The sequence below is a fragment of the Mchenga conophoros genome, linkage group LG11, assembly GCF_057382185.1.
Source record: "Mchenga conophoros isolate Kocher_MC1m ecotype Shallow Benthic linkage group LG11, M_conophoros_male_GT1.1, whole genome shotgun sequence".
NCBI lineage: Eukaryota > Metazoa > Chordata > Actinopteri > Cichliformes > Cichlidae > Mchenga > Mchenga conophoros.
The window spans coordinates 39,895,531-39,921,698 of NC_140536.1; the positions used below are offsets into that span (position 1 = coordinate 39,895,531).

The window sequence follows — 26,168 nt, forward strand, 5'->3', positions numbered from 1 at the left end:
TTTACTTTTCAAAGCTATTGTATGGTGCAATATAAATTAACTATTGTCATGTAATTTGATAGACAAAGTTGACTATTTGTGAGCAGCAGTCAGGATGGCGCCATCTTGTGGTGACACTTTTTTTTGCCTACCAGCTTTGGCCAGATTTAACCTCAAGAGAGATTATTTTTTGTCAGGTAATACAAGACTCTTTTCAGCTTAGTTTGTGCCTGTGTCTGTACAGAGCCAGGAGGTGGAGCAAGTTTACATGACTACACCGTGATGTAAATAAAACCTCAATAACATGTAGATTTCAGTATCTATCTATGTCTGTTCAAGAATAAGAGAATAAAGCTGTCTTCACATAGGTTTACTTCTTGTAAATAAAGTACATTAACATATAATCTAAAAGTTAAGAAAGTGTTTCCAAAAAGTGGTGAAATGATTATTTTATTTTATTATTTTTTTTATTGATTTACTTTATTTGTTTTTGGTTGAACACTACACTCTACACTACATTCTACTTTTCTCTAATTCTCTAATCTCTAGTCTAATTAAATCCACTAGTTAAAAAAAGTAGCTTGTTAAAACCCTTCACAAGTTTAATCGAGCACAAGAGATAAAAAATGTGTCACGTGCCCAGTAAAAGGGGTGTACTGTTTAAATCCCAGCTGAGCTGATAACGGCACTTTATGATACCGGTACTGGGAATTTCAAACCCCAGCTGATAAATATCTGGTAGATTAGTGAGCAAAATCCTTTATATTCAACAGAAAAACCTGTACACGAATCACAGGGAGTGGAACAGGAGCTCTTTTTTTGCTCCAAGCACATTAGCACGGCCCTATAAATGAGAATAAATTACAATAGTGTGGCATATTCAGCATAACGTTTCAGATTTTGCTTATATTTGTTGAAAACTGAATAAACCAGAAGCGAGTCAGTTCATTACTAAGGTTGGGGTCGGATTTACTTTTGGATTTAACCCACTTGAGATTGACTTGAGTATATGAAACCCATTTAACTTTTTTGAGAAATGTTTTTCCTCTTGTTTTTATTATTCTTGCCAGTTTTTCTATTTTTCACTTTTTCTTTTTAAGTTTTAATACGCATGGTACCATAAACCTTAGAGCTAGCCTGCATTTACCAATGCTTTTTTACAAAAACATCAGAAGCTCCCAATGCCCTATTTTGTTTGGTAACTGAAATGAGCCTTATCTCTACAAGTAAAAGGACAAAGTCCTCAGTGGGTTATTGATAAACAAAGCTCATGTGCCCTGGTTGGATGTGAATATAAGTAACAATCCTTAACAGCAGCTCCTCATCTGATTATAAGGTATGTAGTTTTTATTTAAAGACGTAAAATATTCTCTAAGGGGGTTAAGAGGGCCACTGTTTGTTTTTACTTCACATAAATGTGTTTTATTTTTGTTTAAATTTAGTTTAGAGTTTAAAAAATATGCAAGTTGGGGTGAATTCAAGCACATTTCCCAAATGTATTTTATTTTCTCAGTGTGAACAGTAGCAACAATGAAACACATTCCATCACTGGTTTTGCTCCTTCTCCTGGGAATGTCCTCAGCACGCACCTATCGTAAGTATGATCTGGGTATATATGGACTCTTTTTTTAAGGAAAAGTAGTTATATGTAGGGCTGCTCGATTATGGCAAAAATGATAATCACGATTATTTTCACTGAAATTGAGATCTCGATTATTTGACGATTATTATTTAACAATAACAATGTATTAATGACTTTAAAGATTGTCAAAAATAATATAAAATAGCAGAGGTGTGGACTCGAGTCACATGACTTGGACTCGAGTCAGACTCGAGTCATTAATTTTATGACTTTAGACTTGACTTGAAAAAATGTTCTAAGACTTGTGACTTGACTTGGACTTTTACACCAATGACCTGGGACTTGAATTGGACTTGAACCGGTTTACTTGAAAAGACTTGATATTTTACCCCAAATATAAAATTTAACATGCATATTATATAGAGATTGAAAATGTGACGTCATTCACGGGTAGAACCGCAAAGGATTCTGGGAACTCGTGGCAAGCGGTACTACCGCACGCAGGCTTTCAATTAAAATCAGTTATACAGCGATAAAAAGAAACACAAAAATGTCAAGAAGCCGTTGTATTATTAACTGCAATAGCCGGTCGCATGACAGCCACGGGAAGCCGACGGGTAAAGAGATCGGTTGTTATCGGATTACGTCGTTGAAGAGAAATTGTTCGAGCCATGTTTCCGAAGTAACAAAGACGCGACGGATGGCCTGGATTGCAGCCATTCAAAGATCAAATATAACGTCCCAGAACACTCCAGCTCACAGGTTAGTCTGCTCCAAGCATTTACACGAAGGTCAGTTTTTTTTAGTAGTTAATACGTCATTTTTCTTAACATAATTGGTGATATAGGTTACAAGCAAGTCTGGCGCTGAACAGAAATGGTCGCGCTATGCTCCTTTATTTATTGTGCATAAATAGTGAATTGTCCTGACACAATATTGCGTTTCGCTTCTGTTATTATGGTACATTGACAAAAACATATACTTTTATTCACAGGATAAAACAGGTTTTTTGTATCACTAATTGCCCAGTACGATTACAGCATACAGTATTATTGTCACTGCTACATTTCTGTAACGCGTACCAGAAATTATTTCCACTACTAATTAATTACCGTTGAGCTCAAAGGTCCTATTAATAAACTGTTAAGGAATGTGTATTTATGACGACAATTTGTGAGACTGGTAAACTTATGATACGTACGATGGTCTTTCGTTCTACACGGTGCGTTTCAAGGTCCTGCACCCATCCGTCGGTAAACTGTACCTGGGCTTGTTGCAGTGACCTGAAGTTACTAAACTTCATGAGTGTATACACTCACTCCAAGAACCGTATGATTATCATACGGTGCATATAAATATGCTAAGATGAGATAGCTGACTTCATCTAACTAGCAAATGTTGTCCAGGCTACGTTGGTGATGCAGTTTTTTTTAATATGTATGATATTTTTGTCATGCGATTTTAAAGCCGGTCCTACAACCGCATCCAAGAATAACATGCAGCTTATCTCAGAACTGTCGGTGAAAATTATTCTTGGATCTAGGTTTAATTGAGCTGCATTTTAAAGAGGTGCAATTTCACAATTTGTGTATATTTTCTAAGTTCACTATTTTGTCATGTGTTGAGAAAAACACAGATTTTAAAATTACATGGTCTAATATTTACATTTAGCATAACTGCAACATTATTTTTTCGTTTTTTTTTTTAAAGACTCGAAAGGACTTGAAATTCAAAGTTTCAGACTTGTGACTTGACTCGGACTTTTACACCAGTGATTTGAGACTCGACTCTGACTTGCCTGACATTACTTGAGACTTGAGTTGAGACTTGAGGATAAAGACTTGAGACTTACTTGAGACTTGCAAAACAATGACTTGGTCCCACCTCTGTAAAATAGTGCAAATACTGATAACAGTGCAAATGTTTGCAATATAAAAAAATAAATGAAAAACGTAAACATCTATTTTGAGTGAACTTTGCAGTGTTGCTCTGTGGTGCAGCTACGACACTGTAGCAAAGTTTACACACTGTGTCTACTTGATCCACGTCTGACTCCGCGAACCCATAATGTTTCCACACCACTGAAGTTTTTTTTACCTCTCTTTTCAACCAACAGCAGTCACTCTCCTCTCCAAATAACTTCTGCTTAGCTTTCCGAGCTTCCCTCGGGTCCTCTTAATCAGCGGTCCCCAACCCCCGGGCCTCGGACCGGTACCGGTCCGTGAGTCGTTTGGTACCGGGCCGCGAGAGTTGAGGCTCAGGTGTGAAATGTATAGTTTTCAGGGTTTTTATCGGTTTTTAGCGTTATTTTGTTATCATTTTTTATCATTTACTCGGTTTTCCTGGGTCTTTTCACGTGTGTTATGAATAAATTTTCTTTTTTTTCGGTACCGGTACTAGTTTTATTTTGTTGTATTTATCCGCGACACCTTAAAGGGCCGGTCCATGAAAATATTGTCGGGCATAAACCGGTCCGTGGCGCAAAAAAGGTTGGAGACCGCTGCTCTGACACGTGTTCGAAATGCGGAGAGGTGCGCTCGATTTGTCACACGGAGCAGCGCGAGAGTAAAGCACGAGGGAGGGGCTAATAATCGGCTCAGTCATTTTTAATGATCGTTGAAAGCCCAGATCGTAATTTAGATTAAAATTCGATTAATTGAGCAGCCCTAGTTATATGTAAAAGATAGTGATGTGAAAATGACAATGATAAACTCATTGCCTCTTATTATTAATAAGAGGCAATGAGTTTATCATCAGGTAGAGATAGAGAGTGAAGAAGTATAACAGAAACTTAACAGAGTATAATGTGTTAAGTTATTTGCAGTTACTGCAGTTTTTGTTTAGAGCTGGATGCATTATGTAAGTAATGCATCCAGCAACATCAGTGTCTTACATAACATGTAAGACAATAATACTTCCAAAAAACACATGAAGGAGTCAGTTTTTTAGTTTCTACAGTAAGAACTTTCTTTTGAACCATTCTTTTGGCTCACCAAGTTCAGCATCCTATGTAATCATTTTAAATCATGGGTAGACTTTGCTGACTAAGCAAACTAACCAGCAGTTGTGTTTGCTGATAATTGTGCATCTCTACCAAATATGCCTATCCAAATATGTTCATATACTACAGTCACTGTATTACTGTAAACAGAGTTATCAAGCTACGTGAGGAAGTAACTAAATGAGGTACATTTGGATGGGTGCTCATTTTCAGCTGCTTGCTTGAATGCATGTCCTTTCATGATATCTTTCATTTGCATTATGCTATTGCCAGAAAATGTGGCCCTGCGTGGCAAAGCAACCCAGTCAACCTGTATGAGTACGGTATTGTCGGCTGCCTACGCTGCAATTGATGGAAACCGTGATTCTGACCTTCGCCATGGATCATGCTCGCACACCGATCAACAGACTGACCCCTGGTGGAGAGTGGACTTGCTTGAGTCCTACATTGTCACTTCCATCACCATCACCAACAGAGGAGACTGCTGTCATGAAGAGCTCAACGGGCTGGAGATCTACATAGGCAACTCTTTGAATAATGATGGCTTAAATAACCCAAAGTTAGTAAATATAGAGCAATAAGGAATTACCAACAACACTGTGATTCTTTGTCTTTTGTTCTGGTTATCCTGTTTTGGCATTTTACTCATTTTTACCTTTGCAGTGTTTGTTTATTGCTGTTTTCCTGAACGGCAACAGGAGAGGTTGCTGTAGGACTGACATTGTTAGATGCCCATATTCTTTTTATTGGCACTCCCTACAATAGATTCCTATATTAAATCATTCCATTATATATTGAAATAGAGAATATTAAGTTACAGTTTTTGTCAATTTTGTCAGCACAACACAAGAAGAATAAAGTGAAAGAAGTGCCAATGACTCTGTGAGTATTGTGCTATAGTTATGGAGTGCTTACAGTTTAAAAAAAAAGAAAAAAAAGAAATACCAGTATGAAAACTGAGAGTACAGCAGGCACCTGTCTTAAAGGCCTATTCACTCACTCCAATCTCCTCTCTGTGCCATGTCTGTGGCTCTGGAGCTACCAGCAAATTTAACTAATTAAAAATGATCACGCTGACTATCATATGTTCTGATACTTGCTGCCATGGTAAATTGTATTTTCTCACACATTTCTTGTTAGGGTTGGAAAAATTTCTGAAGTTGGTGCAGGCAAATCCTACACTGTGAATTTCGCTGGTCGTGTGGAGGGGCGTTATGTAACTTTGACTCTTCCTGGTTCAGAAAGGATCCTCGCACTCTGTGAAGTGGAAGTCTACGGATATCACGCTCCAACTGGTGAGAATTTGAACTACTACATGAGTAAATGTGCACGGTATGCAGCTATATTGCCAAACTCCGGTATCCAGAGTTTCAAGCTGATATTAAAGCAGTTTAACAATAGATATATGAAGTGCAATAAAGTTTAAACAATTTCAAATAGAAACGTGAAAAAAAAACACCCAGTACTTTATTTCCTAAAAAAAGCTGCAAAGCCAGCACGTCATTAGTGTTCATCACTGTAACCATGACGACAAAGAGTTTGCTTCATGAATTTTCTTTTATTTAAAATAAATTAAAAGAAATGTTTTTTCTTTTATTTATGTAACTGCTGATATTTATTTAGACTGCTTGCTTCCTATTGATTTCTCTGAACTAACTTCAGTAACGCCTTTATCCACACTATCAATATATCTACTAGTCCACATTCCTACAAAGAACTCTTATCATTAATCAGTGCTTTGATTTTAAATATGATCAGTTAATCTGTATTAAGAGGCTAAAGGCTTTTAAGGTGGAAGTAATTAAATCATTAATTCAGAAGCCTTTACTTATTCCAGCTTTCTTGTCCAGCCTAAAAAGGAAAAAGAAAAGGTTCATAATTCAGCAAAGCATAGAAAGGACTAGCAAAGGTTACCAATGATCTCTTTATTGTCTCTGGGATTGGGTTCATCTCTGTACTTGTGTATTGCTAGACGTCACTGCAGCATTTGATAACTCTGAATAAAACATTTTACAAAAGTAACTTCATATTTCCTAGAATACAATATATGTACAATATGTGAATACAATGTGTTGAAATTTTAAACAGGAAGAAAAGGAGAAGTCTATTGATTACTAGGTAGTGGGAAGGGGGGAGGGATTAAATAAGTTTAGGCTTACTTCTTTTTGAACATGAAAGTTTTTTGTAGTTGTAGTTGGTTTGTTTTCCTTTTGTAATGCTTTGTTTGTCTCTTTTTATTTCTCTGTTGTTACACTTTTTTTAAAACATGTTCATAATAAAGATTCAATTCAATAGTTATCCTAAACTGTTCATATAAACAAGTAAACAGTTTTTCGCTCACAGAAAAGTTCAATTAGGGATTGTTATCAGAAGTCAGAGCATATATATTTTCACTGCTGTGCAGTTATATTTATGTTTGGAACCAGATGATACAAATTGGTTTCTTAAACTACAGGTATGTTTTCAAGACTGGATGAAAGGTCCTCCATTACAACCATTTGCAGCACTGAGCCTTGTTCTGCCAGTGGTTTCTTCCTGTTAAAAGGGTGTTTTTTTTTCCTTCCCACGTTCACCAAGGCTTGCTCAAAGGGGCTTGTATGACTGCTGTGATTCTCTCTCTGATACTGTAGGGGGTTTACTCTACAATATAAAGCACACTGAGATATTGTGATTACTATTATTATGAATTGTGGCTATGTAATTAAAGCTGATTTGAATTAAAATCATCCTGGGAAAAGTGTTAGGCAGGTTAGAGGGGAAGCTGTGTGTGCACTCCAGACCCAAACTGGACAAGTGGCGTGGCTCTAGCAATAAAGTGAAAGCTGCAATCTTCGATTCTAATGAAAACATAGATGAGCTTGAAAGGAAGGCTCTAGATTTACTGGTAAATATATGCCCAAACCCTCACCCATGGCCACGAGCTTTGGGTAGTGATCAGAACAATCAAACTGCAGATACGAAGAGCTTCCTCTGTGGGGTACCTGGGGTCAGCCTTAGTTATACAGTGTGGAGCTCATTTGAGAGGGGCTAAACGTAAAGTCGCTACTCGTCCACATGAAAAGGAGTCAGTTAAGGTGGTTTGGCATCTGACTTGGATGCCTCCTTGGTGGCTGGTAGGTGTAACCAGTGAAGGCAGATGGAATGACCTCCCTGAGCCTGGTTCTGTGCAGAGTCTCTTTGTATGAAGAGAGAGTTCTTCTTTCCCACCGTTGACAAGTGTTTTCTTATGTTGGATCACCTGATTGTTGGGGTTTTATCTCGGGTATTTTAGACTTTTTACCTTATAATAAAAAGAATTTTAAAGTAAATGTTTCTCTATAGATAAAACTGAATTGAAAAATGTAATTGAATCTAATGCATTTCTTGACGCCGAAACATGATTATTGACAAGACATCAATGTTTAATTTTTTTTTCATGAATTTGTTCTTTTGCAGGAGAAAATCTTGCACTTCAAGGAAAAGCCTCACAGTCCTCACTCTATACAATTGGTATTGCCTATAATGCCATAGATGGAAATTATAACGGCATATGGGGTGGGGCATCATGCACTCATACCAAACCTGACTTCAGTCCCTGGTGGCGACTCGATCTGCGCAAAACCCATAAAGTTTTTTCTGTTAAGGTACTGAATGTAATAGATTCTCTCCCAGAACGACTAAATGGAGCCGAGATCCGCATCGGAGATTCTCTTGAAAACAATGGCAACTATAATCCCAGGTACAATGCACACTAAAAACTGCAACTTTAATAGAAATTAAATTAATTACAAACTGGAACTATAGGGACATTTGCATCTTCCAAAACTGATGAGAGCAAATTTATTGTACAGCAGTGTGTTGATAAAATACAAATCATAAATGTGAACCATATTCAGGTTAATGTGGGAGTCCAAATAAATGAGGTAAAGAATATTAGTCCTCTTAAAGGAAAATACCAAAATCCAAACAGAAAATGAGTATGAACAAAAATTTCTGTGATTCCACTCATAGAAAGCAAGAACCTTATCTGACTTAATTTGCCCAATATCACCTTTGGGGTTGTCAAATTTTGCAGTTCCACACTGCCAAGTGAAGAATCCAATGTGAAACGCCCTGGTAAACGTCTTGGGTTAACCAAATAATCTCTGCTTCTTCTGCCAGGTGTGCTGTGATCTCAAGCATCCCAGGAGGTTCCATTCAAGAGTTCCACTGTAACGCAAGTGACGGGATGGGGATGGATGGCCGCTATGTTAACATAGTCATCCCTGGAAGACATGAATACCTGACTCTGTGTGAGGTGGAAGTGTATGGCTCTGTCCTCGATTAGCTGTAAAGCTTGTGAAGAATAACTGTGCAAGGTTTCTCTTACAGTTTTAGATACACAGTAACTCGAAAATGTTTTCCCAAATTCATAGGGTACGGAAGCATAGACCTGCCACCCAAAAGAAAAATGGAGCTATATTATATTATAACGTGAAAACTTTATTGTTCTAAAAATATACATTTCACGTTTGAACAACATAATATCACGTTATTACAATATACATAATTATCACGTTCGTACAATATAATATTTATATTGTAAGAACGTAAAAGTTTTTTTGTTTGAAGTTTTCTCTTTATCATGGTTTTTACCTTACAATCTAAAGCACCGTAATATGGAACGCCAGGACTGCCATAATGAATTAATTAAATACACCATTAAATAATTAATTAAATGTGGTAATAATTAATTAAACGTGGCAATAATTAATTAGATAAATGTTTACAACACATTTAATTAGTTAATTATTGACACATTTGATTAATTATTGACACATTTAATTCATTATTGACATATTTAATTAATTAATAACACATTTAAATAATTATTGACAGTTTTAATTAATTATTTAATGATTTATTTATTTAATTCGTTTTGGCACTTTTTGTCCCCTTCATGTCCGGCCTTGAAATCATTTTATCTGTCAGCCTCACCCATCAAACTAAGTGGGCGGGGTTAACGGTGCCACTGCAGCTTCTCTAACATTTGATTGGTTGCCGTGCAAAGTTAAGTCAAGACAGGTCGATCCTAGATAATCGATTGCTTGTGTGGACTTGGGGCAGCCAGGTATCCCAGAATGTATTTCAAATCACAGGCAGCAATGGTGGTGCTGGTGTAAAGTTTTAAAATACCCCGTTTTTTTGTCACGAACTACACTTTTAACAGTGTTTTAGCCGCGAATGTAGTGGCATAATCTTCACGTCTGGTCAGGTTGTCAACATAGAACATGTTTGCAAAAGTGCTCAGATGTTTTCAGAGATGTCACTAGCTCTGCTAACAGTCAGCATGCAGAGTGTACCGAGCTCACAGCCCCGGTGATCCAGCTTAACTGTTTTTCTTTTTGTTTTGTTTTTGTTTTGTTTTTTTGAGGGGGGGGGGGGTTTACGTTAACCGGTTTGTTCACATATTCCACTCTCCGTGTTCCACATGTTGCATTCACAGATTCTCGTTTTCACCGAACATCGTCTCTTTCCGCCTGGTCATAGCTGAACTGGCCACCGGTGGGCCGATGTGATTTTTCGTTTTTATGGGCCGATCTTTTTTTGTTTTTTGTTTTTCCATAACGGTATAAACACTGAAAAGTGGTGGATTGGCCAGATGCTGGGAGATGTGTAAAAATAACTCAGTTGTTTGGTGGTGGCTATTGCGGAGCTTCCACAGATTCAGTAACATTAGCAAGTGGTGGAGGCCAGCAGGGGAGACAGGAGGAGGAGAGCCCCGAGGCGGCTGCCGGTCCGAGTGTCAGGTGAACTGAACTTCAGGTAAGAAGTTATGACCTGCAGTCTATCTGGGTCAGATATAAACTAAACTTGGTTTATATCTGACCCAGATATTTTTTTTTATGCTGACTTTTTACAGTCAGTTATAATAACTCATACTGTGTACTAGCTAGCATGACGGAGTTTTCATCAGCATTGTTGTAGCGAACTTTAAGGTTAGTTAGTAGAGTTGCCAACCCTCCCGTAAAAAGACGGAATCCTCCCGCATTCAGAGAAAATATTATGCGTTTCGTATTGAGCTGAAAAGGAACACAGTTTGTCCCGTACTTCAGCTAGAATGAAAAAAAGACACAAAGCTGGAGTTATTCTGTCTTTGCTGCACAGCTGCCTCTTCTTCTCTCATTCTCTCCTCCTCCCTCTCCTGTTGCTACTTCAATCATGAAACTGATCAATGATCAGCTGATCGGCTTTTCTCTCTTGTTTGTTTATCGCCCACTTTGCGCCAAGAGGAAACCGCCGGATGTCGGACTAAACAACAGCAGCACGTTGTTGTTGTTAGAATTTATTTAATATTAATTTCTAGTATCAGCTGATGTTTGCTGGAGCCACAGCCGTAAAAGCTGCTGGTCATGATGTCGGTTTGGTTATCTGGTGAGAGGGAAACATGAAGATGAGACCAGGAGATGTCCTTACTGAATCATCAGAGCTGAACAGGTGATGGAGAAACAGGTTTACCTTTTAGGTGACATGAATGAGTTGAAGGGAAGTTATGAACTGTTTCTGAGAGACAAGTAACACCAGGATCCTTTTCTAAGTAGCTGACAGCTGGTAACTGTGCAGGGGCGGGTCTAGCAAAGTTTTGCCAGGGGGGCCAGGTAGGGCATTAACAGGGAAAGGGGGGCACAAAGAAATACTTTCTTATTCTCATTTAAAATGTCTGGCTGTTATTAAATAATTATCTGAAGCTTACAACCAAAGTTTTTATCTGACATAAAATGTATAGAAATCATACATATACCAACAAGACAGTGTACATCACTGTCACAACAGCGTCTGTTTTCATTCAAAGGCTTAATGGCTTTAATACCTGGTGGGCCGGTCTCCAGTCAAAATGCCCGGGCTGTTTTTTTTGTCCCAGTCCATTCCTGGGCACGACATGCAGTGAATTAATCTGAGAAGGTGCATTAAAAAATAAATGGCCGGGCCAGCGATGTACATTGCATATCAGCTCGCATAGACACATTAGTTGTGCCTCTTCTTAATGACGGTATCTTAGCTAACAACCCCAACTACCAGATTCAACTTGTAATTGGCTAAAAATAACTTAGCCTACTGGTGAGAGGGACGTTGTTAGCTTTCCACATTCCGACACTTCAAAAGCTTCAGGATCTGTCCGCTCAGCACAGCATCAGCACCACGGAAATACACGAGACAGAATTCACAATGCATTTTTGAGACTTTCAGGTGTATGGACCAATGTGTTATTTTCTGATCAAACCAGAAATCTTTAATGAGCAGCTAGATTTGTCTTAATGCCAGTTAATGCGACATCGAAGCAGCTGGAATCCACAGCTGTGCGTGTTCACGGAGCTGCATGTTCACCTGCTGGACATCACTACCTGACAAGCTTAACTGTCTTCAGAACATTGCAGAGGCCTTATTGACAGTATTTGGCTCTACATGTCTGTGTGAGCAGATTTTCTCTCACATGAAGAGTGTCCTCAGGTAGCCGTCTGAATGCTGGACACTCGGAGACCTGTTGGTCTCTGTATTAACAAATATGCCATATTGGCCCAGTTTTTTTTACTTATCATTGTTGTGAGGAGACCATAAATAGCATTTGTATTTTCTGTTGTACAGTTCATTTGCTGTTATGGATAAAGAGTGTCTTTTTTTTTGTTTCAAAATAGCTGATAACTATTCGCTGATAGCTGCCAACATCTGCGAACAAATATAATTCTATAAAGTGGTTCTATATAGTGTGTAACTGTTAATATAGAGCATTATTAAATTTATTGCTAATGCACTCATATGGCACACTGGCTTCTGAGGAAAATTTAAATGGCACTCATCATCAGAAAGGTTGCCTACCCCTGCCTTAGTCTATGTTTGACGTTTTATATCTAATCTTTGCTCTCAAACATTTAAACAGCAGCGAGTCTGCAGCTGAGGGAATACAAACTCAAATTGTCAGCATAGGTTTGATTGTTTCTTGCGTGTATTAATTTGGTGATTTATTAAATGTATAACTGTTATTCTAATCTGCTGCTGATGAAAATGCAGATAACACAGATCACAACACCTGTTCAACCAATCACATTCATTCCACTTTGATCTGAGACAAACTGAGCGTTCATCTCTGTTACAGTGTTGTGTTAGACTGCTATATTTTTGTGTTCTTTATGCTGTAGATTTTCATGTCTCTGGAATAGTTGGCAGTAATAAGGATGATTTTCTGTAAAATCATATTGATATGACCCGTGAATTACTCGTAGATGACCATTAGAGTGGTCAGCTGGGAAACTCTGTGTTAACTTAGAGAGCTGAAGATATCGTGGATATGCTGACCTCGCTCCGTGGTGTACAGGGCCGTTTACCCTCATGATTAATATTCACAATAAAAATATTAGTCGAACATCATAAAGTCTGTATGTGTGTCATAGTGTCGAACAACCTTTGTACAGTTAAAGTCAGCAGTTACTACATGACGGAAACACCAACGTTATTTCTTTTATGCATTTATACACAGGCCACGCCTATTACTGAACAAAAACCCAAAGATCAGCTGTTAATTGAATTTATTTGCTCTCTCTCCTCCTTAAACATATTTTTAATGTTAGTTATAATTCAGAATTGGCGACTGAAACATGTATGACACATAAGAACATCAGGAAATAAAAACCCGATAAATATAACCTCAGTAAATGAAGTCAGTGTACACTGGGGGTTATTACAGCTGTGTACCGGGGCCTGCGCTTTGTCGGTTGTAATAACAGCTCGATTGCTTGCGAAGCGAGCGGGTCTATCCCACGCTTTGCCGTGAGACTGGGCTGGGCAGACATCTCCGAAATCAACGAAGCACTTTTGCAAAGAGGCTCTACCTTGACAAACTGACCAGATATCTGAAGATTAAACCACTACATTCTTGGCTAAAAAATATTAAAACGGTATTTGGTGGCACACAAACAGGGTTTTTAAAATTTCAGTTCTGTTAGTTTCCACATGCTGGTTGTTGGCGTGCAGTAACGCCTTCTAAAAACAACGGCCACCAGGCCAAAGCAATTGTTTTGACTCGATCAGCGTTAACCCCGCCCACTGGGTTTGATGGGTGAGGTTGACAGATAAAATTATTTCATGGTGAGACCTGAAGGAGTCAACTGTGCCAAAATGATTAATTAAATTTGTCAAAAATATTTATTTAATTATTTCCTATTTTAATTAATTATTGCCACATTTAATTAATTATTTAATGGTGTATTTAATTAATTCATTATGGCAGTCCTGGCGTTCCATACTGTAAAGCAGCTGCTGCTGTCAATTGCTTTTCTATAAATAAATGAAATTTAAACATTTTACTGAATGTAGTAACCTAATTGTGATTACTGACAAACATCGAGGTGTAATTTTATTTTTTATGAATTTGGCATCGCTTATAATGCCATAGATGGGAATCATAACGACATCTGTGAGAGGCATTCTGCAGTCACACAAGAAACAAGCAACTCACATTGAGTAACTCAACAGAATAAGTTACAAACTACATTTTGGGGGATGTATTCTGTAATCTGTAGTGGAATACGTTTTAAAAGTAACCTTCCCAACACTTCCAGTTCAAGAATTCCAGAGTAATAGGAGACATGAAATGGATGGTCGCTATGTTAACAGTCGTCCCTGGAAGACATGAATACCTGACTTTGTGTGAGGTGAAAGGGACTAGAAAGAGAGAGCATATTTCTCCTGTTTTGGCTTCCCTTCATTGGCTTCCTGTTAAATCCAGAATTGAATTCAAAATCCTGCTCCTCACATACAAGGTCTTAAATAATCAGGCCCCATCGTATCTTGACCTTATAGTACCATATCACCCCATTAGAGCACTTCGCTCTTGCACTGCAGGCTTTACTTGTTGTTTCTAGAGTATTTAAAAGTAGAATGGGAGGCAGAGCCTTCAGTTTTCAGGCCCCTCTTCTGTGGAACCAACTTCCTGTTTGGATTCGGGAGACAGACACTATCTCTACTTTTAAGACTAGGCTTAAAAGATTCCTTTTATATTCCTTTTATATATTTTGTAATATATCTATATCATAGCTAACACACTTCTGGATGGATGCAAACTGCATTTCGTTGCCTTGTACTCGTGACATGTGCAATGACAATAAAGTTGAATTCTATTCTATTTTTGCTAAAGCATATAGTTGGGGCTGGACCAGGTGACACTGAATCCTCCCTTAGTTATGCTGCAATAGGTGTAGACTGCTGGGGGATTCCCATGATGCATTGAGTATTTCTTTTTTAGTCACCTTTCTCACTAAACATGTGTTTATAGACCTCTCTGCTGAATCACACTTGTTATTATTCTCTGTCTCTCTTCCACAGCATGTCTTTATCCTGTCTTCCTTCTCTCAAGAATAGGTCTAGTAGCAAGTGCATGAGTTTTAAAACTTAAAAAAATTTTAATGTCAAAATTAAAACCACAATGCAACCAATCTAAAGGTGCTCATGTGCAAGAAACACAATAGTAAGTTTCCTGCACTATCAATAAAGGCAATATGCACTAGCTGGTGAAAAGCATGTGCTTTTTGCAGTAATTATCTTCAGCATTGCTTGTGATTGGCACTTCTGTTGTTGCTAAACATCCTCTCAGCATGCACTAAACTACCTTGACACAAGATAAGTCAATCAGAGCTTGTAAGATAATAAAATAACCTTTTGGCTATCTGACCTTCCTTATTTTAATCTTTTATAGCAGAAATAAAATATACAACCTGCCTTTATGCATTTAAAAAATGAAAGCAAAAGACTTTATTGTATGTTGAACTGTTTTACCTCACGTGGAAGCACTTGTCCTGTTGGCAGAGAAAGACACCAGCACTAGAGAAAGATAAGATATATTTTCCTCTACCTTCTTTTTACCAGTAAGGAAGTTTGTTTTGGACTCTACACTGTAATATACTAACAAACTTAAAAGACCAAACAAACAAAAAACAACCTACAGACAAACAGAGTAGATGTGATTAACATTAGTGAACATAAAAGAGACATTTCCAACTACCAAAAAAAAAAAAAGAAATATGATATTACTAATTTAACAACATAAATATTATGTTATCTAATAGCATATTTAGATAACGTGGATGTTGGTGAATTTATTTGTTTTGATCCAATTTTTGATCAATTGACCAAAGTCACATTGAAATCCATTAGTGGCATGAGCTCTTTCAAATACTTTGTTCAGTTCAAGATATGTAGTCACTACCTATATACAGTAGAAAAATATGTACTGGACATGAGATTTGTTTATGCCCTCAGCAGCCTATTAATGTCACGGTTTGGTGGACATTGAGAGGTGTGGACCCAGGCATGGACAATTATGCAGGAGAAAGTGTTTCAAACTGAGATTGAGCCTTTATTGTTGCTGAAACAATTAACACAAAACCCCTAACAAAAATCTAAACTGGGGACAGCTAAACATGAAAATAGAAACATAAAACTAAACAACCTGAAATATGAAAACGTAGCTGGAGAGACACTGGGGAAGATGAACAGGATGACCAGGCATGATACACAGAACGATACACAAATGCTCCGACGAAAAACAGAGATAACCACACACTAACTATACACACAAGATAATGAGGAAATGGCACACAGGAGGGAGATACAGCTGAACCTAATTAGATAAGACAACAGGGAAGCAAAACAGAATACATCACCTGAGACACGGACCTTCAAAGTAAAACAGGAAATACAACTGGCTCAAGGACATGGACTTGAAACTACACAGGGGACATGGAGTACGGGGACCAAAACCTAAGAACTAGAAATACAAAACAGAAACCATTACAATAGCAGTCAAACCCCAGATAAAAACAAAGATCAATAATAATACATAAACCAAAACACTGGGTCACCGACCCAGGACCTCGACAATTAATTCAGACAGTGGTATTATTTCTCTAGTTTTTATTCAGGCTACACCAAACCACCTTTGTATTTAGACCACACTCTGGACTCATGAGGACAAATACATTTATTGTACTCCAATAATTTCCAAAATCTTTTGTCTACACAGCTCCAGGTCAATGGGGGCTGAAGATAGTACATGTCTGTCCTTATTTAGGGTGTTTAGGACTAATTTGTGTAGCAAGCAGATTTTTACATGGCCCAACACATCATATTAAAATAAAATACAACAGGGTATTTTGTTGTATTGCACTTTTTTTTTCCATACTGCATTTTTTGTTTCTTTTCTTATGTTTTGGTTGTACTCAGTTATCTTTATGGCTGCTTCTCTTCACGTTTTATAGCTGATGTGACCATAAAATAATAAAAGTACATTTCCCAGCAATCCCTGATCTCACCCACGCTTGATACATGAAATGAGTCTTATCTAAATACAAGGGAAAAGATAAAGAATTCTGAGGTATGTCAACAAATAAACAGCATGTGTTGTGACAGGATGCACACATAAACAACGACTTCTCATCTCCTTCTTTTACGAGTTTACGAGAAATGACTTTTTTATTGAATGGTGTAATAAGTTCCAAACACACGGTTTAGGGGGTTATTTGTTGCTTTTGTATGCATAGTGGCAGCATGTATGCTATATAAAAATATGTATTATATAAATGAGCAAAAATGTATTTTATAACTGGAGTCAAATATTTCAAAATAAAATATCTAAAAATGTAATAACATTGGCATCCAGCAGCAAGTCTGAACTGAAATGCTTTGTTATTGTTTTTTAAGCATTACAAGTGTACTGAGTTATTTTTGTATTTCACATCTTGCAGCCATACCACAAATTAGATTCTTGTTTCACACAGAGAGACTATCCATAGATATCATATACCATGTATAGACCTGCACACCTTGTGTATGGAGACACCAGTTTTCTCTAAATTATTGTAGGGACTTTACCTTACAATATTACGTGCCTTGAGGTGATTGTTACTGTGATTTGGTACTATATAAATAAAACTGAATTTCATTGAATTAAACTAAAATTAACTAAATTGACTTGAATACATGTGACCTTGTATTTTGGGTGTAAGGAAATCTATAGTTTTTACTCTCTATTAGTCTATTAGTCTTATTTATTTACACCCATAGAACAAATGTGTTAAATACAACACATCTTAACACATGTGCTGCATCAGCTCAGGGACAACGCATTTTGTGTGCATTTTTTACAAAATGTGTGTAATTTTTGTCTTTCTTGTTGACATTGTGTCAAAATTCACACATAATGAGTTAAATGTGTCCAACGCTTTTTTCTGTAATGTTTTAACACAACCTTTTTAAGAGTTTACTGGTAAATACAGTAGCTTGTTAGAATTCCAAGACAAGATTTTACTCTGGCATATCCTGTCACTGTTGTGGCACGTGTCCCAGTCAAAGAGTCTGACTGTGTAAATCACATGTGAGCTGATAACAGCACTTTATGACCAAACTGTAACACACAAAGTTTGTAGATTTGGACAGAGTCCGTGTTTATTCAGTGGAATTCATTTAGAGTAAAAACCTTGCAAACTAGGGCATGTTATTACAGTTAATGAAAACCCTCATATTCCACAGAGGAATGGGGAGAATGGGGAGTTGAACAGGAAAAGTGAGTGGGGAGCGGAAAACTCGAGATAAACTCAACTTATATTTTTCAATGACGTGTTATGTTTTTCCTTTTGCTTTGGTGTTTGAATCAATAAATCTTAATGACGGCCATATTTAAGAATTGAGTTTTACAAAAACATCAGAGGCTGCCAGTACCTAACCTTATCTATCTGTGTAAGAGGTTGAGTAATAAACGTCACGTGTCATGGTAGGATATGAATATAAGTAATGCTCCTTAACAGTGGCTCCTCATCTCATTCTGATTACTTTGCAAGGTATGTGGTTTTCATTGAATATTGTATAATACAGAGTTAAAGATGTTAGTCAATGTTTTTGTGTCAGCACTTGATTAAAGAGTTATTTTGTTTAGATTTCCTTTAGGTTTCTGACTTATGGAACAAATTTATTTTAAGTTTGGGATGGGAATTCAACATTTCCTCAATGTAATTATGTTACTAATTCTCTTGTCAGCGTGAACAATGAAAAACAGTTCAGGTCTGCTTTTGCTGCTTTTCCTGGGGATGTGCTCAGCACGCACCTATCGTAAGTATGATCTGGATACATAAAACTATTTGTGTTGTAAAACCTTTTAATGGAAAATTAGTTAAGCATAAAAGATGGCATATTGACAAGGGCCAACACACTTATCATCAGTTAAAGGTAAAGTAATTAAAGCAGTATAACGGAAACGTAAATAATAATAATAATAATAAATTGGATTTTATATAGCGCTTTTCAAGGCACCCAAAGCGCTTTACAATGCCATTATTCATTCACTCTCGCATTTACACACACTGGTGGAGGCAAGCTACAGTTGTAGCTACAGCTGCCCTGTGGCAGACTGACAGAAGCGAGGCTGCCATATCGCGCCATCGGCCCCTCTGTGTTACCAATATTTCAATAGCTAAAATAATTATATATTACAGTTATATTGGTCTATAATTCCCAGATGAAAAGCTTGCTAACATTAATCTCAAAAGTGGCAAAATGTCATTGTATTCTAAAATTGTTCAAGCTGTTCAAGAAAGAAAGTCCTTTATTTGGCATGTGAAATAAGAAATCTGGGTTTATAATGCAAATTTAATTATATAAAAGCATTTCTCATTATGAATCTTAAATCATATTTCTACTGTCTTATCTGCAGCAAACGTGGCTTTACGTGGAAAAGCTACCCAGTCAAATGAACTGAATCTTGAGCTCGCAGATGCCAGCAATGCCATTGATGGAAATCGTGAGTCTCACTATTGGGCTGGATCATGCATCCACACTGATCAGCAGACCAACCCCTGGTGGAGAGTGGACCTGCTGGATTCCTACATTGTCACCTCTGTGATCATAACCAACAGAGGAGACTGCTGTCCAGAAAGGCTTAATGGTGCAGAGATTCATATCGGCAACTCGTTACAAGATAATGGTGCTGGAAATCCAGTGTAAGTAAATGTATTACTCAAAACTCTAAATTAAAATGCTGCCAGACACATAAACAATTCATTGACCTTATTTGAAGACATAAACTTAACTAAAAGCACTGTTGCCTCACATTAAGAAGTCTGTTGAGCAGGTGCCCTTCAACATGATTGTTAACTGGTGGTTCTAAATGTGACATAGAAATAAATGGTTGTTGTGGTGCTGTTAGCTTGTCATTAAAGTGATAATTTAGGCTTCACCTAAATCCATGACTATAACTGGATAAGTACTTAGGAAAACTGATCAGTGAATGGATGTTAATTTGTTTGTAAGTACAAATATTTAAAATAAATTAAAAATGAATTCACTTCTTATCTTTGTTTTAGGGTTGCAGTAATTTCTCACATCCCAGCAGGCAGGTCTTTAACAATTACTTTTACCAGACTTGTGGAGGGACGTTATGTAACTGTGGTATTACCAGGGGCAAACAGGATCCTCCAACTTTGTGAAGTGGAAGTCTATGGTTATCGAGCCCCAACTGGTGAGTATCATACTGACACTTCAATTTCTATGTGCAATTACAGGTCAGAATTTGAATCATAATTGCTGAGACCATTACATCCATTTAATATAGAGGAATCTATTTTTGCTCAGTGAATTTGTACAATAAGACTCGCTGAAAAACAGTTTCACAATAGAGATTTGTTAGAGATTTCAAATTTGTTATAGATACTATCTGTTACTAATATACAAGCAATACAACCTCCACTGCTCATCACTACAACTGGTTAAAGTTTTTCATTGGTGAGCCACTGAAACAACAAACATCAGGCACACCTTGTTAAAATGTAACAATGTGAAAATAGTTAGGATTCAAAACATATTCAGACTGGAGTTCCTTTATTCTGCAAAAGCAATAATCACGCATCATTACTGATCTTTGCAACTGTGTCATTGTACAGGAGAGAACCTAGCAATCCAAGGAAAAGCCACACAGTCTTCACTATATTTACCAGGCATGGCCTATAATGCCATAGATGGCAATCGTGCCAACCTATGGAACCAAGCTTCATGCACTTGTACAAACAAGGAGTTAAATCCCTGGTGGCGACTGGACCTGGGCAAAACCCATAAAGTGTTTTCTGTTAATGTAACCAACCGCGGAGATGGTTTCCCTGAACGACTCAATGGAGCTGAAATTCGAATCGGAGATTCTCTTGACAACAATGGCAACAACAATCCCAGGTAGTTTACAGTTAATAAATAAATTCTGATGTTTCTGACTCAAGCATGTCTGCTTCAGTATTTGTTCGGTAAAGCACATTTATACTAAGTTTCAAACTCTGCAAATATTACTTTGCGTTAACTTACATCGATAAAGTATTTGGTAATGTAGTATCTTCAATTATCAGTGTTTTTTATTTTTATTTTTTATTATTCAACAACAAAACATTTTCTCTTCTGAAAGGTGTACTGTGATCTCAAGCATCCCTCTGGGCTTCACTGAAACCTTTAAGTGTAATGGGATGGACGGTCGCTATGTCAACATTATCATCCCAGGAAGAAGCGAGCATCTGTCCCTATGTGAGGTGGAGGTGTATGGCTCCAGGCTGGATTAGATGTGAGGATGTTGAAACTGTTTAGCTGAGGCTGACTTGTGCAGATTGATGTTTAAAATTTTAAATTTAGCAGACTTTCATTATTCTAAAGACTAGTAATATAGTTTGGGCAACATTTATTCTGCATGAATACATTTTTGACCACTGTGAAGCAGAAGAATTTTAAAACAAGCTGAAAAACATTATTTAACAAAATTATTTGGAGTCATTTATTTTGCGACCCCTGATAATGGAGTCGATAAAAGCAATGATGCTGGACAGTACTTTTTTTATACAATCACAACAATAAGCAAATCAAAATAACAACCAAGTGAGACTGAAGTTCAGTTATTTTCTTGCTTTAAAACTGGGGTCAACAGAAGACAAGCTGTGTTAAAACTGCAATAGATTCTTAACCACTTAAGCCCCACGCCCCCGGTACCGTATATTGTATATTTTATTTAACTTATAATGGCTGTAATATTTTAAATACAAGGTTTGTAAAACTTCTCTAAACTTTTTCATTTTTAGTACTCTATTTTTTTGTTGCTTTTGATTGTTTGTTGCTTTGCTTTTTACAGCTGTTGCTGAGTTGTTGATTTTGACTAAACTGAAACTGTACATTACTAATCCTGAACTTTTTTTTAAACAACTGAATATAAATATTAGCTTATGAAAATGAATTAAATATAATCTCTCATTCCGTGGCTGTTTTTATTTTTATTGTATATTATTGAGTATTAAAGCTTTTAGAGATTGTGCTGTGGTACCACTCTCTTCTTCAGCTTTTGGCTGCTCCCTCAGCCTCCCCTCTCTTTGTCTCTAAATGGCTCGACCCGAGCTGTACACGTATTTAATTTTGAACATATAGGAACGCATTTCTAAATTTGATAATAATGAATTACAGTAGTCCAGCCTAGAAGTAATAAATGCATGAACTAGTTTTTCAACATCCCTCTGAGACAGGTTATTTAATTTTAGAGATATTGCTCAAATGGAAGAAAGCAGTCAAGGTAAGCTGTTTGGAGGGGCAGTGGTTGGACCAAAACACAGGACTCGGAGACAGTGAATTTAACTTAAAGGTGGCAGCTTTTATTTGCTGGCAAATACAAACTGAGAAACAAACAATACACAGTGCAATAGCACTAAAAATAAAACAGAAACTCCAACTAGGATGAATGACCTAAACTGGGAAGACATGACATGACATGACATGACATGACATGGCATGGCATGGCATGGCCAAAACATGATGAGAGATAAACAAACAGCTAATGCAGAGGACATAGCAACAAACAGGGGAAGACACGGGGCTTAAATACACAGAGGGAAAACGAGGGAATGAGACACAGGAGGAGAGCACAGCTGGGAGTAGTCAAACATGACAAGACCAAGGGGAAGCAAAACTGAAAACATTAACACAAGACACAGACTGTCAAAGTAAAACGGGAAACATACAACAGCAACGCGGACTCAACAAGGGGAAACGGAACAAACCTGGAACGCAGAAAGAGAAACCAAGAGACTAAGAACTCTAAATAACACAAAAGCAAAGACTATTAATACTGAACAACACAAAACACTGGGTCAGGACTGTGACAAAAGCTGTCCTACATATTTGTTTAGTATGTGGATTGAAGATATCAGGATGATTGAACATATCCTGGTCATCTTTGCATATTTGGATAACAGTAAAAATGTATGCTATGTCTTTTAATGATACTGCCTAAAGAAAGCATGTATAATGGAAACAACTGGTCCTAGCACGAAACCCTGTGGAACTCCATAATTTACATTGTAATTTGAAGATGACTGTTCTCTCACATGACCAAATTGGAATCTTTTAGAAAAGCCCCTTTTCCATTAGCACTTACACTAGTAGTAAAATGGCGCCGGTGAGGTCGGCTGCCGTGCTGGATGCTCTGCCCTAACTTCTCCACTTTTTGCAGTTTTTCGTCACTTTTTGCCATATCTGCGACAATCTTGCATGGGCATGCAAAACACACAAATCCGCTACAGTAGAGACACTACAGTAGAGACACTTTGGTTTCTATTGGTCTGCAATACACGGACATTTCACCATGTTTAACTCCGGACCCAACCTGGCCAAAGGAGATCCTGAGAGAGAACAAAGGACGCGACCCTAAGCGACGGCCTCGAGGTAAAAGAGCCGGCATCAGGAACAGGCTACGGGCTCGCGCACACCGCGCACCCATGCCCAGTATCCTGCTAGCCAATGTTCAATCCATCGAGAACAAGCTTGATGACCTCAGAGCCAGAATCAAGTTCCAGAGAGACATTCGGGACTGCAACCTCCTCTGCTTCACCGAGACTTGGCTGAACCCAGCGATACCAGACCACGCCGTGCAGCCGACGGGGTTCTTTTCGGTTTACCGCATGGACAGGACAATGGAGTCGGGGAAGAAAAGAGGTGGTGGAGTGTGTTTGATGGTGAACAACAGATGGTGCGACAGCACAAACATCTCCCCACTCACACGCTCTTGCTCGCCCAATCTGGAGCTTTTGATCGTTAAGTGTCGCCCTTTCTATCTCCCTCGGGAATTCACTGCGGTCATTGCCTGCACTGTTTACATTCCGCCTCACGCGGACTCGGACACTGCCTTATGTGAGCTACATGAGGCTCTCACACATCAACAAACACTTAACCAAGATGCCGCACTCATTGTTATGGGAGATTTTAACAGAGTGAATCTCAAACGGACATTTCACAACCTTCACCAGCACATCAACTGCCCCACCTGGGGCACGAGGACATTAGACCACTGCTACACCCCGTTCAAGAACTGTTACAAGGCTCAGCCCCTGCCGGCATTTGGAAAATCAGACCATTCCGCCATCTTCCTCATGCCTGCTTACAAACAAAGGCTAAAGCAGCAACCACCAATCAGGAGGGAGGTCGCTCGCTGGACGGACAAATCGGTGGCCACGCTGCAGGACGCACTGGATGACGCAGACTGGGACATGTTTCGGCGCAGCTCTGATGACATCAACATGTTTACGGAAGCGGTTGTGGGATTTATCGGGAAACTAGCGGACGACACAGCAGAAAGAACTATCATCCGAACGTTTCCCAACCAGAAGCCGTGGGTGGATAAAAACATCCGCGACGCTCTGAGATCACGCACCGCTGCCTACAATGAAGGGCTTGTCTCCGGTAATATGGACCTATACAAGGCTGCGTCCTACAACGTGCGCAGCGCGGTCCGAAAGGCAAAGCGGAGCTACGGGGAAAAACTAGAGTCACAGCTACGACAGTGCGACTATAACGGACTATAAACGACCAGCTTCTTCAATGATGAATGCAGATGCTTCACTGGCTGATGAGCTGAACACGTTTTATGCTCGCTTCGACGCCACAGCAATTAAAACAACAAACGGCTGCGCGCGCTCGGAGTGCACCAGTGAAGAAAATGCATTCGTCATCACAGAGCATGCCGTGAGGAACACCTTCAGGAGGGTGAACACCAGGAAGGCAGCAGGACCAGATGCAATCCCTGGCCGGGTCCTTAGAGCCTGCGCTGATCAACTAGCACCGGTGTTCACGGAGATCTTCAACCTCTCCCTGGACCAAGCTGTGGTTCCCACGTGCTTCAAACAGTCCATTATTGTCCCTGTTCCAAAGAAACAACAGCCCGCTTGCCACAATGACTACCGTCCAGTAGCACTGACTTCAATTGTGATGAAGTGTTTTGAAAGACTGATGAGAGATCACATCACCTCTTCACTTCCTGCCACCATCGACTCACTTCAGTTTGCTTACCGGACTAATCGTTCCACAGACGATGCCATATCTCACCTGCTCCACACATCCCTGAGTCACCTGGACACTGGCAGAGGGAATTATGTTAGGATGCTGTTCGTGGACTACAGTTCAGCATTCAACACAATAATTCCCTCTAAGCTTTTCACCAAGTTGACGGATCTAGGACTCAGCTCATCACTGTGTCAGTGGATCCTCAACTTCCTCACAGACAGACCCCAATCAGTGAGGGTGGGAAAACAAGTCTCCCCCTCCATCTCACTCAGCACTGGAGTGCCTCAGGGCTGTGTTTTAAGCCCCCTGCTGTACTCACTGTACACTTATGACTGTGTAGCCACATCCGACACCACCTCCATTGTCAAGTTTGCTGACGACACTGCTGTTGTGGGCCTGATCTCCGACAACATCGAGACGGCCTACCTGGAGGAGATTAGGAACCTGGAGACCTGGTGCCAGGAGAATAACCTCCTCCTAAACATCAGCAAGACTAAGGAGCTGATCGTGGACTTCACTACAAAGCAGGCGAGGAATTACAAACCCCTCATCATCAGTGGCACGCCAGTGGAGAGAGTGGACAGTTTCCGATACCTGGGTGTCCACATCACTCAGGACCTGTCATGGTCCTGCCACATCAACACCCTGGTTAAGAAAGCCCGTCAGCGTCTCTTCTTCCTCAGAAGACTTAGAGACTTCCATGTGCCACTGAAGGTGCTCAAGAACTTCTACTCCTGCACCATCGAGAGCGTCCTGACGTCAAACATCTGCACCTGGTTTGGGAACAGCACCAAGCAGGACAGACGAGATCTGCAAAGGGTGGTGCGCTCGGCAGAACGCATCATTCAATCAGAGCTCCCTGACCTGCTGTCCATCTACACCAAGCGGTGCAAGTCCAAAGCTAGAAAGATTATGATGGACCTCTCCCATCCCAACAATGGACTCTTCTCACTGTTGAGGTCTGGGAAGCGCTTCCGCTCCCTTAAGGCCAAAACAGAGAGAATGAGGAGGAGCTTCTTCCCCCAGGCTATTCGGGGCCTGAACCAGGTGTAGGACTGGACTCTCCCAAACACGTCACTATAAGACTGGACTCTCACACACGTCACCACACGCACCACCACACATTTCCTATAATCCTATAATTCCTATAATTTATAATCCTTATCTTTATAATCTCTTTTGCTATTTGCACATTCTTTACTGTAAATTCCTAAGTTAATTTGTAAATTTTGTAGTAAACTGTAAATTGTAAATATT

The 26,168-nt window shown here is 38.9% G+C and overlaps 2 protein-coding genes across 2 annotated transcripts; both read left to right on the plus strand.

Moving 5' to 3' along the window:
• The first annotated feature begins 952 nt into the window (after window positions 1-952).
• On the plus strand, window positions 953-17,551 carry LOC146565101 (uncharacterized). Its single transcript, XM_085293023.1, has 6 exons — window positions 953-1,315; window positions 1,493-1,573; window positions 4,836-5,121; window positions 5,703-5,857; window positions 7,998-8,280; window positions 8,703-17,551. Exons 2-6 carry the CDS (start codon window positions 1,510-1,512, stop codon window positions 8,866-8,868), a joined length of 954 nt encoding a protein of 317 aa, XP_085149149.1. The 5' UTR covers window positions 953-1,315; window positions 1,493-1,509; the 3' UTR covers window positions 8,869-17,551.
• An 87-nt stretch (window positions 17,552-17,638) lies between these two features.
• LOC146565102 (uncharacterized) lies at window positions 17,639-21,825 on the plus strand. The gene is made up of 6 exons (XM_085293026.1): window positions 17,639-18,406; window positions 18,603-18,674; window positions 19,276-19,561; window positions 19,925-20,079; window positions 20,501-20,783; window positions 21,007-21,825. The coding sequence occupies exons 2-6, from the start codon at window positions 18,611-18,613 to the stop codon at window positions 21,155-21,157; spliced, it is 939 nt and encodes a 312-aa protein (XP_085149152.1). The 5' UTR covers window positions 17,639-18,406; window positions 18,603-18,610; the 3' UTR covers window positions 21,158-21,825.
• Window positions 21,826-26,168: the final 4,343 nt, after the last annotated feature.

Bases quoted from the DNA above. Each gene is read 5' to 3' on its own strand.
- LOC146565101 (XM_085293023.1), top strand. From the start codon at position 1,510: ATGAAACACATTCCATCACTGGTTTTGCTCCTTCTCCTGGGAATGTCC. The intron at 5,122-5,702 runs GTTAGTAAATAT...ATTTCTTGTTAG, and splicing joins GATGGCTTAAATAACCCAAA to GGTTGGAAAAATTTCTGAAG. The intron at 5,858-7,997 runs GTGAGAATTTGA...GTTCTTTTGCAG, and splicing joins CGGATATCACGCTCCAACTG to GAGAAAATCTTGCACTTCAA.
- LOC146565102 (XM_085293026.1), top strand. From the start codon at position 18,611: ATGAAAAACAGTTCAGGTCTGCTTTTGCTGCTTTTCCTGGGGATGTGC. The intron at 19,562-19,924 runs GTAAGTAAATGT...TCTTTGTTTTAG, and splicing joins AATGGTGCTGGAAATCCAGT to GGTTGCAGTAATTTCTCACA. The intron at 20,784-21,006 runs GTAGTTTACAGT...CTCTTCTGAAAG, and splicing joins AATGGCAACAACAATCCCAG to GTGTACTGTGATCTCAAGCA.